Raw genomic sequence first — 12,912 nt, 5'->3', positions numbered from 1 at the left:
TTTAAGTTCTGTCAACGTTGAAGAGGTTACGCACAAGTAACCACCGCGAGGCTGTCCATAGTGGAGCGTGGTTCAGAGAGAGAGAGAGGAAGAGAAAGTTGAAGCACTGTGACGCCGAGAAGCAGTAAGGAATATGACCATCACCGACCGTAGCACAGCGTCTGGAGGCTCAGCAGTCGGGACTTTCTCAGAGTGTGAAAGTGAAAGTGAAAGTGGTGCTGCTGATGGAGCCGGAAACCTGCCAAACCATCTCCCTCTCGGGGGACTGCCCAGGCGGGATGCCCTGATGACGCAGCGCTGACTCACAGACGTTTGTTGGCAGGAGATCCCACCACATATGTAGCTCTCACAGAAGACCTGATGGATACATTATGCCTTCAGTTTTTATGGACATTTATATTTATCTATATAAATACATACATAAATATATATATAGCTATTTAGATGAATTACCAGTATGTTTTTATATTCATATATATATATATATATATATATATATATATATATATATACATATAATTGATCAACAATACGCTATATTTCTAAATATATATAGGTACATTTACCCTGACTCAGGGGCTGACGTCAAATCAACTTTATTTGTGTCACAGTTTGATCACAGTTACATTCTCAAAGGGCCTTATTTAACGGTGGTCATTCAGTGAAGAACTGATGGACAAGGACGTGCTTTTTATCTTCTGGAAACAGAAGACAACAGACAAAATGTCTTCATAAAGCATGGTGGTGTTGATCTTTACAGGCTCTCTGTCTCATGGCAACACCGCGCTAACTTAGATCAAAATAATTATTTTTTACCTAAAGAACACAAATATTTCTTAAAACTTACAAAGCAATTACACACAGTAATCATAGAAAATAATAAACAACAGCATTAATATAAACTGAAACACAAGATTGCTATTTATATATTGCACTTTGGAGCATACCTGGAAGCAGAAGACAACAGACAAAATGTCTTCATAAAGCGCTGTGGTGTTGATCTTTACAGGCTCTGCATGCATGAAAACATAATGAAATGCATTTACCTTCCATTGTAGTAACATCACTGTGATAGCATACCAAACTTTTAAGCTAGTTAGCATGCAAATGGTCTGAAGAAAATAGTAATAATAGACATTTCATTAGTTAATAAAATTATTCCAAAATCATCACAATGCATGCTAAAACAAATAATACACACACTGCATTAAAATATACCACCTAAATTATCTCTTTCTCCTTAAACAAAATACAATACAGGGAGAACTGTTACAATGCACATACCTCTGTTTCACGGCTCCAATAGAAATAATACAATCTTTGGCTGCTTAACCTTGGCGAAACTCACACATTATCTAAACTATTTCTAACTCCGTTACACTTACAGGCCCTAATGGGGGGGGGCTGAGATTGCATCCTTTGACGGCCTCTAGCCCTAAGCCATCTCTCATCCAGAGGAACACCTCAGAGGGAAAGACCCCTGGAGCAGGAGCCCAGCAGAGGGCCCTGTCCTCCAGGGACCTGAGGGGGCCCTGGGAGCCAAACGGGCCACACACATTATGCCAGCAGAAAACAAACATTAACAGACTGTAGACCAGTTGATCTGGGACATTAACACCAGCAGTGAGAACCCCGAGACTATAGACTTACAAGGCCCATGGTGCTGTTGAACGGTTAAATGGGGCGTGATCGCAGACGCGCTGGAACAGCCTGTACCGTATGGAGGATCGCAGCAGAAGGCATCTGCCTTGCAGGCGGTTTCCACCTGGGTTAGTGTGAAAGGCAGCAGCACACATGCCAGCTGCCGTAGTACCCTTGAGCACTGTGCCAAAGGCTTGGGTTGACTCAGTGATTAGCTTCGGAGAGAGAGCCTTGTCTGTCTAGCTGAGAATTGTGTGCGTAGATTTTATCGATTATTTCTCTGGACTGCAATATTGCTTTACGCACAGCAGGAAGAGCCATAATACATTATTTTTAATAATAAATTCACAGTTGTATGTATAGTCTACATCTACAATCATGTCTAATTATATTACTGTATTGGCTAGGGCTGCAATGAGCATTTCATTTGGAGATTCACTTTGATGTAAGGTTTTCCATATCAAATAATCCGATTTTCCACCTCCTCCTTCATTGGATTATATGACATATGATACGTGAACACAAAGGCTAAATAACTCAATTACACTGAAACCCCTGAGGGTGATATAAAAATGAATCATCATTATGTATACAAATGCACAACAGAGGATGCATAAGTGTTAATGCTGTGTTTCGGTATATTTGTGTATTTTGATATTGATATCAGTAAAATCGATATTTCAAATAGCTTTGAAAAGGTTATTTGTGTTGGTTAACCTTTTGTTATGCCCACATATTGTTATTAGAAAGAATGAATATACTGTTTTTAAGGCGATGCCTCTTCTAATGCATCTCTCTCCCCTCTCGCTCTTTGCCTCTCTATCTCTGTCTCTCTCTCCTCTCTCTCTCTCTCTCTCTCTCTCTCTCTCTCTCTCTCTCTCTCTCTCCATCCACCCACACACGCCCTCTCCATCGTCCCTCATTCGTTGTGTCTTAGCGGTGGTGTTCAGGACATTGCAGCGCAGTGGAACATCAATGCATAACTTACATAAATGCTGAACTAATATCTACCCCGTAGAATGGCTGTAGCATGACTCACCTATGACCCTTCATGGAACGCAGGGCGGAAACACACAGAACATTAGAGCAGGAACACCAGGCCGTGAACCGAACACCTCGGACACACCGGCCTGCCAAAGAGGCACACGCTGTTGACAGAGGGATGGGAGCTCAGAGGACCAGGTTACTGATTAATAGCCCTATTATTAATTAGTACTGATGCCCCATTACAGCAACAAAGGAAAGTTACAAATGGAGTCCCTCCTTTTGCATTGTAGCACTAGTGAGATATTTAGCAGGAGCTTTTATAACAAGTGGCTGGGACGTTCAGATGTTTAGTCTTTGAGGAGCAGGGTAGACTCAGACACTGGGGGATTGAACCAAGAATAATAAGTCTGAGGACACAACACCACTAACAACCATGGACCACCATCCTGTCACACTGTACGGCCTAATAAGCATCCGCCATTCTCCCCCGTCCTAACCCAACAGCCATACTTCGGTTTGATGTTTTGCAGACGATGTGGTGCTATATAGTTGCTTTATATTATTTTGTTGTCTTTTGCAAAATTTAAGAGAAGCTTTATTGCATCCTGGCCTCTGATAGAAGTGCTCTACATCGTTTTATCCAAATGAAAGCAATTAACAATGTTTTGCTAAATACCATGTTTTGCACCACACACATCTCGTCATGACTCCTCCACCTCCCCAAACCTCCCCAGCCTCCACCTCCAAGCCTCCACACCCCCCCCCCCCCCCCCCCGAGCCTCCACCTCCCCAGCCTCGGCCTCCACAGTGATTACTCTGACCCAGTCGCCATGTTGGGCTCCCCTGAAAGAAGAGCATCCAACAAAGGCTTAGCACAAACAAGTCAATCCCCGCCGAGAGACCGTCTCCCGCAGACAACTCTTCACAGGTTGCGTAACGGTGTGTGTGGAGGGACAATGGAGCGGATAGCAGGGAGCAGAAAAACACTCACAACAAGTCTTTGTCCGTGTTCTGAGAGACGTGAGGAGTTGACCCAGATTGTTGGCGTGGGCCGGTGGAGGGCACAGGGAGAAAGTGGAGCAGGTGAAGCAGTGCCTTATCTCTCGGGTTCCAGGTCAGGGCTGTGAGTCCGTCCGGGTTAGTTCCATCGCGTGGAAACCGACTCCCAGGGCCAAGGACGCGAGCGGACATTTTAACGAGATTAGAAGACGCGAGGCTCCGGCCGCGGGAGAGACGACATTCCCGTGTGTGTGTGTGTGTGTGTGTGTGTGTGTGTGTGTGTGTGTGTGTGTGTGTGTGTGTGTGTGTGTGTGTGTGTGTGTGTGTGTGTGTGTGTGTGTGTGTGTGTGTGTGTGTGTGTGTGTTTGACGTGTGCATTCGTGTGTGTGCGTGTGTGTTTATGCATTTGTGTGTGTATCCCTGACAATAACCAGCAGCACACAGGTTGATCCTGAGAGACACCAGAGAGACACCAGAGAGACACCAGAGACAGCAGAGAGACACCAGAGAGACCCCAGAGAGACACCAGAGACAGCAGAGAGACACCAGAGAGACACCAGAGAGGCACCAGTGACACCAGAGAGACATCAGAGAGACACCAGAGAGGCACCAGAGAGACAGCAGAGAGACACCAGAGAGACACCAGAGAGACACCAGAGAGACACCAGAGACACCAGAGAGACACCAGAGAGACACCAGAGAGACACCAGAGACACCAGAGAGACACCAGAGACAGCAGAGAGACACCAGAGAGACACCAGAGAGACACCAGAGAGGCACCAGAGCCACCAGAGAGACACCAGAGAGACACCAGAGACAGCAGGACCCTAAGATCCCCCTGCCAGCAGCATCTGAACACCGACCCCCCTCTCAAGACAGCCCCTCCACGCGCAGCATCAGAACAACACAACACCGCTGCCCCCCCTATTATAACAACAGCCCGTCTACACACAGCATCAACACAACACACCAGTACCCCCCCCCCCCCCCCCCCCCCAAACCACAGCCCCTCCACGCGCAGCATCAAAACAACGCAGAACCCCCAACTTTAATCATACATGATAACAACAGCAACAACAGCCCCCTCAGGCAGCAGACGGCTTCCCTTCCCAGCAGGCGTCATCTCCTCTCCCCTCCTGGTGACGCCTGGCTTATCGCTGGGAACCCGTCGCAGATAGAGGGGAAACAGAGACAGCAGCGAGACGCACGACTACGGGAACACCAGAGCAGCAGAGGAGATGGACTCACAACGTCATGAAGAGAGTCATTAGTGTGTGTGTGTGCGTGTGTGTGTGTGTGTGTGTGTGTGTGTGTGTGTGTGTGTGTGTGTGTGTGTGTGTGTGTGTGTGTGTGTGTGTGTGTGTGTGTGTGTGTGTGTGTGTGTGGGTGTCTGTGTGCTAGTGTGTGTGCATGTGTGCGTGTGTGTGCGTGTCCTTGTGTGTGCGCGCGCGTGTGTGTGTGTGTGTGTGTGCGGGTGTCTGTGTGCTAGTGTGTGTCTGCATGTGTGCGTGTGTGTATGTGTGTGTATGCATGAGTGCGTGTGTGTGCGTGTCCGTGCGTGTGCGTGCGCGTGTGTGCGCGCATGTGTGTGTCTGTGTGTCTCCTGTGAACAGCACAATTGAGCAGATAGACAGGCAGGGAGATAGAGAGAGAAAACCAAACAAATAATAATTGAGTGGACGGAAGAATGAGAAAAAGAAACGTCAGGAAGAAGTCTCTCTGTCAACCAGAGGTTTAAACATTAACAGCTTATCTCCCAGGCGTCCTGTGAGCTGAACACATTAACGAAGGTCAGTCAGACGGGGTGAAGAAGAGGATGTTTTCAGCACGTCCATCCTGGACCAAACACTTACAAACAGCTTGGGCACTTTGTTTTTGTTACGCGCATGAATAGGTATGGAGGCGCTCACCCTTTCACCACCTGCTCCATGTTCACCCATTCACAACACAATGGTGTCATGAAGGGATATGAATGACCGGGCACGACCGTCCAAATGCACAGGTCCTGTTCAAAGGTCAACCTGGAAGTTAAACTGTGTTCAATTCACCGTTCAGTGACCACATGTTGGCCTGTTACAAAACCCCACGAGTCAATCAGTGTCTTTCTCACGGTCTTAAGTCCTTTATGTGCTATGAGGCTCGATACGAGTAGTTTGTACCGTTTCCTATTCCAGCATTCATTTTATAGCTTTTTTATTTGAATATTATATGCACCATGTGTATTATACTACTATATGTCTTTATTAGCTTTTATTTTAACTTTATGTGCATTGTTATTACATACTGCACAGTTAAGGATGCACGGAATTGAAGTTTTGCATTTAAAGACAGACGAGTGGAAACGGACAGATGACAAATCCCTAGAAATGGTTTGAGTGAACTGGATGTTCAAGAACATAAAAATCAGTTTTTAGAAAATGGTCAAACGTGGTTATCTGAAGATGAGAAGCTGCATGCAGGCAGTAATATATATCAGCTGGCCTGTACGATCAGAGCCACTTTCTGGTGTAACACGATCATGTGGCCTGTTGATGAAAGACTCTGTTAGCGCTAGCAGCTATCATAAAGCTAGGAATCGCGGCAATGATGCATTGCTCTCGCATTAGCTAACATCTTAATCAGCGGGCCAGTCTTTCCCGATTAAATTAAAACACAATGGAACCGTCTCCAAAAGGCCTGATTAGGTTAACATGATGTAAATGGACGATTGATCACCCATCAGCTTTGTTTCAGACTTCTGGCCTCTGAACTCCATGTAATGAGGATGACTCCTCATTATGAGGGTTGATTCCCGTTCCCGGGTTGTGATGCAGCATCTTACAACAGTTCATGATGACCGACAAACCGCCTGAACTCAGAATGATATAAATGATTATTATTATCTAATATATACAGTTCATTAGGAAAATAATGAAAAAGTATTCAATATGTTGTTGAACATATGGATACTCATTTCAGTGAAGCTGCTGTAAATCTCGTCTAGCAGCCTGGGGTTGGACCCCCGACAAAAGGTCCTCTGTTCTATCCCAGTTCTGTCATTACACATTTACACGTCTCCGCTAATACGTATTACACTCATAGCATGTAATCAATGTCCTCTCATCCATCTGCCTCAGACCAATACAAGCAAAGGCATCTTTAATCCGCGGATTTGAATCCTGACTTTGCGATCATGTCACAGGGTCCGTAGTCTTTCAAAACAATAACAAACACTCTGACCTGGAAGGGAACTTTGGAAGGAGAAAATACTTCATACTTATTAACGGGTCAGGTTTTAGCAGAGGCGGCAGTGTTTTCAGAGAAGCATGTTCCCTTCATCTCTGGGGGCATAGCATGGTCCTGTTATGATTCAGTACAGTCATGTTTACACATATCTACTTTAACATCAATAATCATTAATATTCCAAAAGCCCCATGAAAAATAATATTATGATTATTATTGGTAGTAGTAGTAATTGTCATGGCAGCAGCGGCAGCTCCAGCCTTGTAGTATTAGTATAAAATCCCGTCCATTGTGTAAAGTTCCCTGGTTGTTCCCACCAGAGACGTAACCAACAACCCCTCCCCCCCACAACCACACACACACACACACACAAACACACACACAACTACACGCATACACACGCACGCACGCACACACACACACACACACACACACACACACACACACACACACACACACACACACACACACACACACACACACACACACACACACACACACACACACACATACGCACGCACGCACAAAGGATCTCATCTCACCAGCAGCTGGCAGGAGGACTTCTGATTCAGGAGGAACATAAGAGTCACCGTTCTTTACAGAAGGAGCTCTGTCTGCCTGTCTTTCTATCTGTCTGCCTGTCTTTCTATCTGTCTGCCTCTCTTTCTATCTGCCTGCCTTGTTCGTCATATCTGTCTTGTTAGTCTTAGCCAATAAGATGTGATTGTTTTGTCTTTCCTTTTTGCAGTCCTGGTTAATGTTGCTCTAATTGTCTGTCTGTCTGTATTTCTGCATTTCTGTATTTCTGTATGTCTTTCTGTTAGTGTATCTGTCTCTCTGTGTGTTTATCTGTCTTTCTGTCTGTCTGCCTGTGTGTCTGTCTGTATGTCTGTTTTCCGTGTCTGTCTGTCCATCTATTGATCTATCTGTACGCCTTCATGTGAAATGTCAACCAAGACAGCAGCACTGAGGTTCATGAGCTCCATTTGGTTAAGTGTGTTGCAATATTCTATGTTTAACATATATGTTTGTTGTTTTATTCTATATTTACCTACTGTTTATGCTTGTTGTGTGTTTTTCCTAATTGTGCGCTTCCTGTTTCTCACGATGCTGAACTCATATTAGTTCTCCAGGATCTCTATCCTATCTTTTCTTATCTTAGCTTATGAGAAGATTATTTTAATGTATTCCTGATGCAACAGCGAACTCTAATATGTTTTGATTTTGTAACCTTATGAATACAATGTAATAGCAACCCCCCCACACACACACACACACACACGCACACGCACACACACACACACACACACACACACACACACACACACACACACACACAAACGAAAACCAAACACCAATGTCCATACAAACACACACCCACACACCCATGTACAAAGAAACAAACATTTTCTGCTTTATGGTCAAGATGGTCTTCCTGATGGCTGGTGGTCATTGTGTGATGAGAGGACTCATCTCACGGTGCACATGCTGACATTAATATTATTGCAAGCTGCACTGGGAGAATTATGTTACTCAATAGTTGAGGGTGAATTGATCATGTTTTCAATTTATTCTTTGCAGAACATATCAGAATAATATTGTTTTGGTCCTTGAATAGGGAAGCTTGTGTGCTGAGAAGCGAAGAGGCTTCACTGCCTAGCGCTGGGAATCGAACCGTCAACCTCACATCATGTCTCCAGCTGGCTCTTCAGCAGCAAAGAGGAGCTCCGCTGACTTTGACGGCTTTGTTTCAGAACGTCGCGTGACGAGTTCATACTTCACAGACAGACATCACTCCTCTGCGGCAGCACTTACCGTGTGTTTGGGGTTTCATACTCACACCGTTTTGGTTTCTGGATGATGGCCCATGAGTTTTTTTAATTATGATATCCTGGTAGATGCCATGTCTATGGTTCTCTTCCTAATATTTAGCCATGTGATATAATATATGAAAGTATATGATAATATTTGATAGTATGTGATATTATATGATACTATTTCAGGTTGAATGAGAAAGATACAAACAAAGAAGTAATGAAATATTTGTTTTATTTTTTTTTCGGGTTTTTCTTTTTCTTAATTTCTCTAAAAAAATCGAACATTCACAATAAATATAATAATGTAAATAAAAAAGATTGTTCGGAATGCAACGGAACATTCAAGTACAATTAGCAGTCAGAAAGTTCATACAAAATGTAAACGACTGGTTTTCTTTTCTTCACATGAGGGGATCCAAGGCACCCCCCCCTCCTGGTCTCTGGTCTCATGGTATCTGGTTCAAAGGCATGGCGTCAGCACAACACATGGTTTCAGAAGCAGATATGTGAAGCCTGCACACGCTATTTATTTCAGAAGCCACATCACAAGACGCGTTGACGTGATTCGACAAGCGACATTCGTCAGATGCTGAAGTCGGCGGGTCTTCTTCCCGCCCTCCGAGCTCCCGAGAGTTCATCAACAGGGGCACCAGCCCTCTGAGAAGATACGTTGCCCCGGGGAGAGAGACACGCACCGTGTCCCCCGAGTTTCTCTGAATAGCCCCCAAGTGTCCCCGAGTTTCCCCGAGTGTCCCCTGGCCGGACTCGGACGAACAGCCCAGTATGAGCACGTGCGTAAAGCCGCCGTCTGGATGAAGCGGTTCAGGCGAAGCGCCTTCGGGTTGCCGAGGTTCCCATCTTTCCAAAGATTCTTCTTCTTCTGTCTACCTGGACTCCCTGCTGGTCTTTAGCTGATGGAGCACCTCTCCTTCTCCTTGCCCCCACCCCCGCCCACCGCCTTCTCCTTGATGTACAGCAGGTCGCTGTGCACGCTCGGGCGGCGCGCAAACGGGGCCACAATGCCGAACGCATCCCCACTGTCCTTCAGCTTCTTGCTCTTCACGGACTTCCTGTGCAGCATGTCCGCGCAGTACTGCACGGACACCTTGCGGTGCAGGTCTGGACTCATCTCGTGCGGCAGCTTGGCCATGGTGAATAGCGTCTGGAACATCTTGTCCACGTTCTCGTTGCGCTTGGCCGAGATCTCGAAGTACGCGCATTTCTCGTCCCCGGCCAGCAGCTGCTCGATATCCTCCGGCTGCACCTCGCGGTGCATCTCGCGGTCGCTCTTGTTGCCGCAGATGACCAGCGGCACGTCCACGTGCTCCTTGGTCTTGTTCTTTAGGCACGACTTGGTCTCGAAGATCTGTCGCTTGAGCCGCTGAACCTCCTGGAACGAGTCACGGTTGTCGAGACTGAAGACCAGGATGAACACGTCGCCTGAGGGGAAGAGGGGAGGAAAGGCACGTTAGTTATTGTGCTTTTGAGTCGCAATGATATCAGAATGAAGCAGGAATGCAATGTCTAGTATTTGCGATCGTTAATGTGGCGGAATACTCCGGTGCGTAATGCAGTGATTCCATTACGCACCGGAGGTTGAGGATCGAGATGTGAAACTTTAATGATTCCTTGAATTAGAATTGTCTCAACACAACTTGAGTTGCCTGTTAAAGCAAAACCAGGATGCAGAAAGTAACATACCTGTGAGAATGGAGAGCCTCCTCATTGCGGGGAAGGGATGGTTCCCCGAGGTGTCCAGGATGTCCAGCTGGTAAACGTCCCCTTTGATGCTGTAAAGTTTCCGGTGGAAGTCCTCGATGGTCGGTGTGTACTGCTCCTCGAAGCGGCTGTTCAGGAACCGCGAAACGATGGCCGTTTTCCCGACCTTAGTTGAGCCCAGGATCACCATCCTGTAGCAGTTCTTAGCCGGGATGTCGTACTCGCTCTCAGACGGGGACATCTTTTTGATCATGGTTTAACGGATTAAAGTACCCGGTCGCTGGTGTCGGTTAGAAGGAGGATAGAACTCTTCTCTACTTCTCGAAGACTCGTTGGCTAGTGAATGGTTTCTGTCTGACGGAGCGCGCAGCGCCCGGTATATATCCCCTCCGCGCTGCCACGCCCCTCCTCGCGGCGCGTCACGGATCGGCGAGAACTCTCCGATCCACCGGGAGGAGAGGAGCACGGAACAGAGCCCGGCTGGAGGGGGATGCGTCAGTGTGTGTGTGTGTGTGTGTGTGTGTGTGTGTGTGTGTGTGTGTGTGTGTGTGTGTGTGTGTGTGTGTGTGTGTGTGTGTGTGTGTGTGTGTGTGTGTGTGTGTGCGCGCTCGAGCGGGACACGACGGAGCGGAGGGAAGAGGACGCGTCCGTGACAGAGTGCTGCAGAGTGATAAAAGGGACAGAGTGCTGCAGAGTGATATAAGGGGACAGAGTGATACAGAGGACAGAGTGATACAGAGGACAGAGTGGTGCAGAGTGATATAGGGGACAGAGTCCTGCAGAGTGGTACAGAGGGCTGCAGAGTGATACAGAGGACAGAGTGCTGCAGAGTGATACAGAGGACAAAGTGCTGCAGAGTGATACAGGGGGACACGGCGGTGATTAACTCCTCTGGGGACAGACTTCATGTATCACTTTTTAACTTGTGTGTTTTCATAAACTGGCGTCAATGAGTGTGCAGCGTAGGCTAATGTTCCGTTTGGTTTAATCAATAGCCTCAATTATGGTTTAGACTGCAATATCCGCTTTAATCATTCACTTTTGCCTTCCGGATTTCAGAACGGTGACACATTTAGGTTTAGGAACACGTTGAACTTTGCACATTTTTTAACATTAAATTGTGCAATTTTTCTCACACAAACACATGCACGCGGGCAAACACACATAAATCACGCACACACAATTAAGCGCGGAACACATTATATACAATATTATTACATTCTAATGTGCCACAGGTGGTTGATACATTGTAGGATAAGCTGAGTCGACAGGTGTCACTGAGTGACGCAGAACCAAAGCGCACCACTAGGGGTCACTCTTGATACGAAGTGTCTTGTACTGTGTGTGTGTGTGTGTGTGCGTGTGCGTGTGTGATTGTTTGTGTGGTGGCTGTTGGACACCTGACACTTTTATACAAACACTGCCAAATAACACTGGCGTGATTCGTCTGTACGTGTGTCTGCATGTACTTTAGGAGGGATAGAGAGGGAGATAACTTCAAACAATACAATTTCAACCTTGAATATTTGTACAGTTGATATTACCTCGACTGTAGGTCCACAAATATCTCTGTATGTATCAAGCCTGGTCTTTAAGCTGTTGGTAGAGAGAGGTGTTTTTTGGAGCATGCACAGAGAGAGAGAGAGAGAGAGAGAGAGAGAGAGAGAGAGAGAGAGAGAGAGAGAGAGAGAGAGAGAGAGAGAGAGAGAGAGAGAGAGAGAGAGAGAGAGAGAGAGAGAGAGAGAGAGAGAGGTCAAGTGTCGCTCTGTCTCTCGCTGTCACTCTCTCTTCGTCTCCCGCCAGTCCCTCTCTCTGTCTCCCGGTCTCTCCGGCACGACAGACAGACTCAAACCGTGTGTGTGTGTGTGTGTGAGTGAGTGTGCACAGAGGTGTTTGTGTTCTGCATTCAGAGAGCCATGACTCATCCATGGTGGAGGGATTGGGTGTTGTTGACATCTTGGTTTCGGGGTAGCGGTGGAATGATGGGGGGGGGGTGTTCGTTTTGCTTGTCGTGTGAATTATGCATATGTGAGACACGTTAACACACACACCTTCCTCAAAACCGCAGGGGTCGTGCACCCCCTCCTCTTCCTCAGCACTTTTTATCCTCTGTTGTAGAAATTTGTGTGAGTCAGAGTGATAGAGAGAGAGAGAGAGAGAGAGAGAGAGAGAGGGGGAGAGTGATAGGGGGTGAGTGATAGGGGGAGGGAGAGAGTGATAGATAAAGAGGGATGGAGGGAGAGGGAAAGGGAGAGAGTGAGATCGAGACAGTGATGGAGGGAGATAGAGAAAGGGACAGGGAGAGAGTGATGGAGGGAGAGGGAGTGATAGAGACAGAGTGTTATCTCCTGTCTGAAGCAACAACAGGAGAGTGTGTGTGTGTTTGAACAAAAGCTAGACTCTGGGAAACTAAACATGCAATGTGTCTGTGAGTGTGTAAGCATCTGTGTACAGGCCTATTTGTGTGTCTGTGTGTGTCTTGCGTGTATGCATGTGTATGTATTCCCGTGTGTCCACTTCTGTGTG

The 12,912-nt window shown here is 46.6% G+C and overlaps 1 protein-coding gene across 2 annotated transcripts; it reads right to left on the bottom strand.

Moving 5' to 3' along the window:
- Positions 1–8,876: 8,876 nt before the first annotated feature.
- Positions 8,877–10,732, bottom strand: rasd1 (RAS, dexamethasone-induced 1). 2 transcript variants are annotated; one of them, XM_056577129.1, is made up of 2 exons: positions 10,369–10,732; positions 8,877–10,107 (listed from the first exon to the last, which is right to left on the bottom strand). In XM_056577129.1, the coding sequence occupies exons 1-2, from the start codon at positions 10,637–10,639 to the stop codon at positions 9,575–9,577; spliced, it is 804 nt and encodes a 267-aa protein (XP_056433104.1). In that variant the 5' UTR covers positions 10,640–10,732; the 3' UTR covers positions 8,877–9,574. The 2 variants fall into 2 exon arrangements, with proteins under 2 accessions (XP_056433104.1, XP_056433105.1); XM_056577130.1 differs by having other exon boundaries at positions 8,877–10,033; positions 10,369–10,726.
- Between the last annotated feature and the right edge of the window lie 2,180 nt (positions 10,733–12,912).

The sequence above is a fragment of the Gadus chalcogrammus genome, chromosome 18 (assembly GCF_026213295.1).
Source record: "Gadus chalcogrammus isolate NIFS_2021 chromosome 18, NIFS_Gcha_1.0, whole genome shotgun sequence".
Classification (NCBI taxonomy): Eukaryota; Metazoa; Chordata; class Actinopteri; order Gadiformes; family Gadidae; genus Gadus; species Gadus chalcogrammus.
The sequence above is the reverse complement of the archived record's forward strand: the minus strand, read 5'-3'. Positions and strand labels throughout refer to the sequence as shown.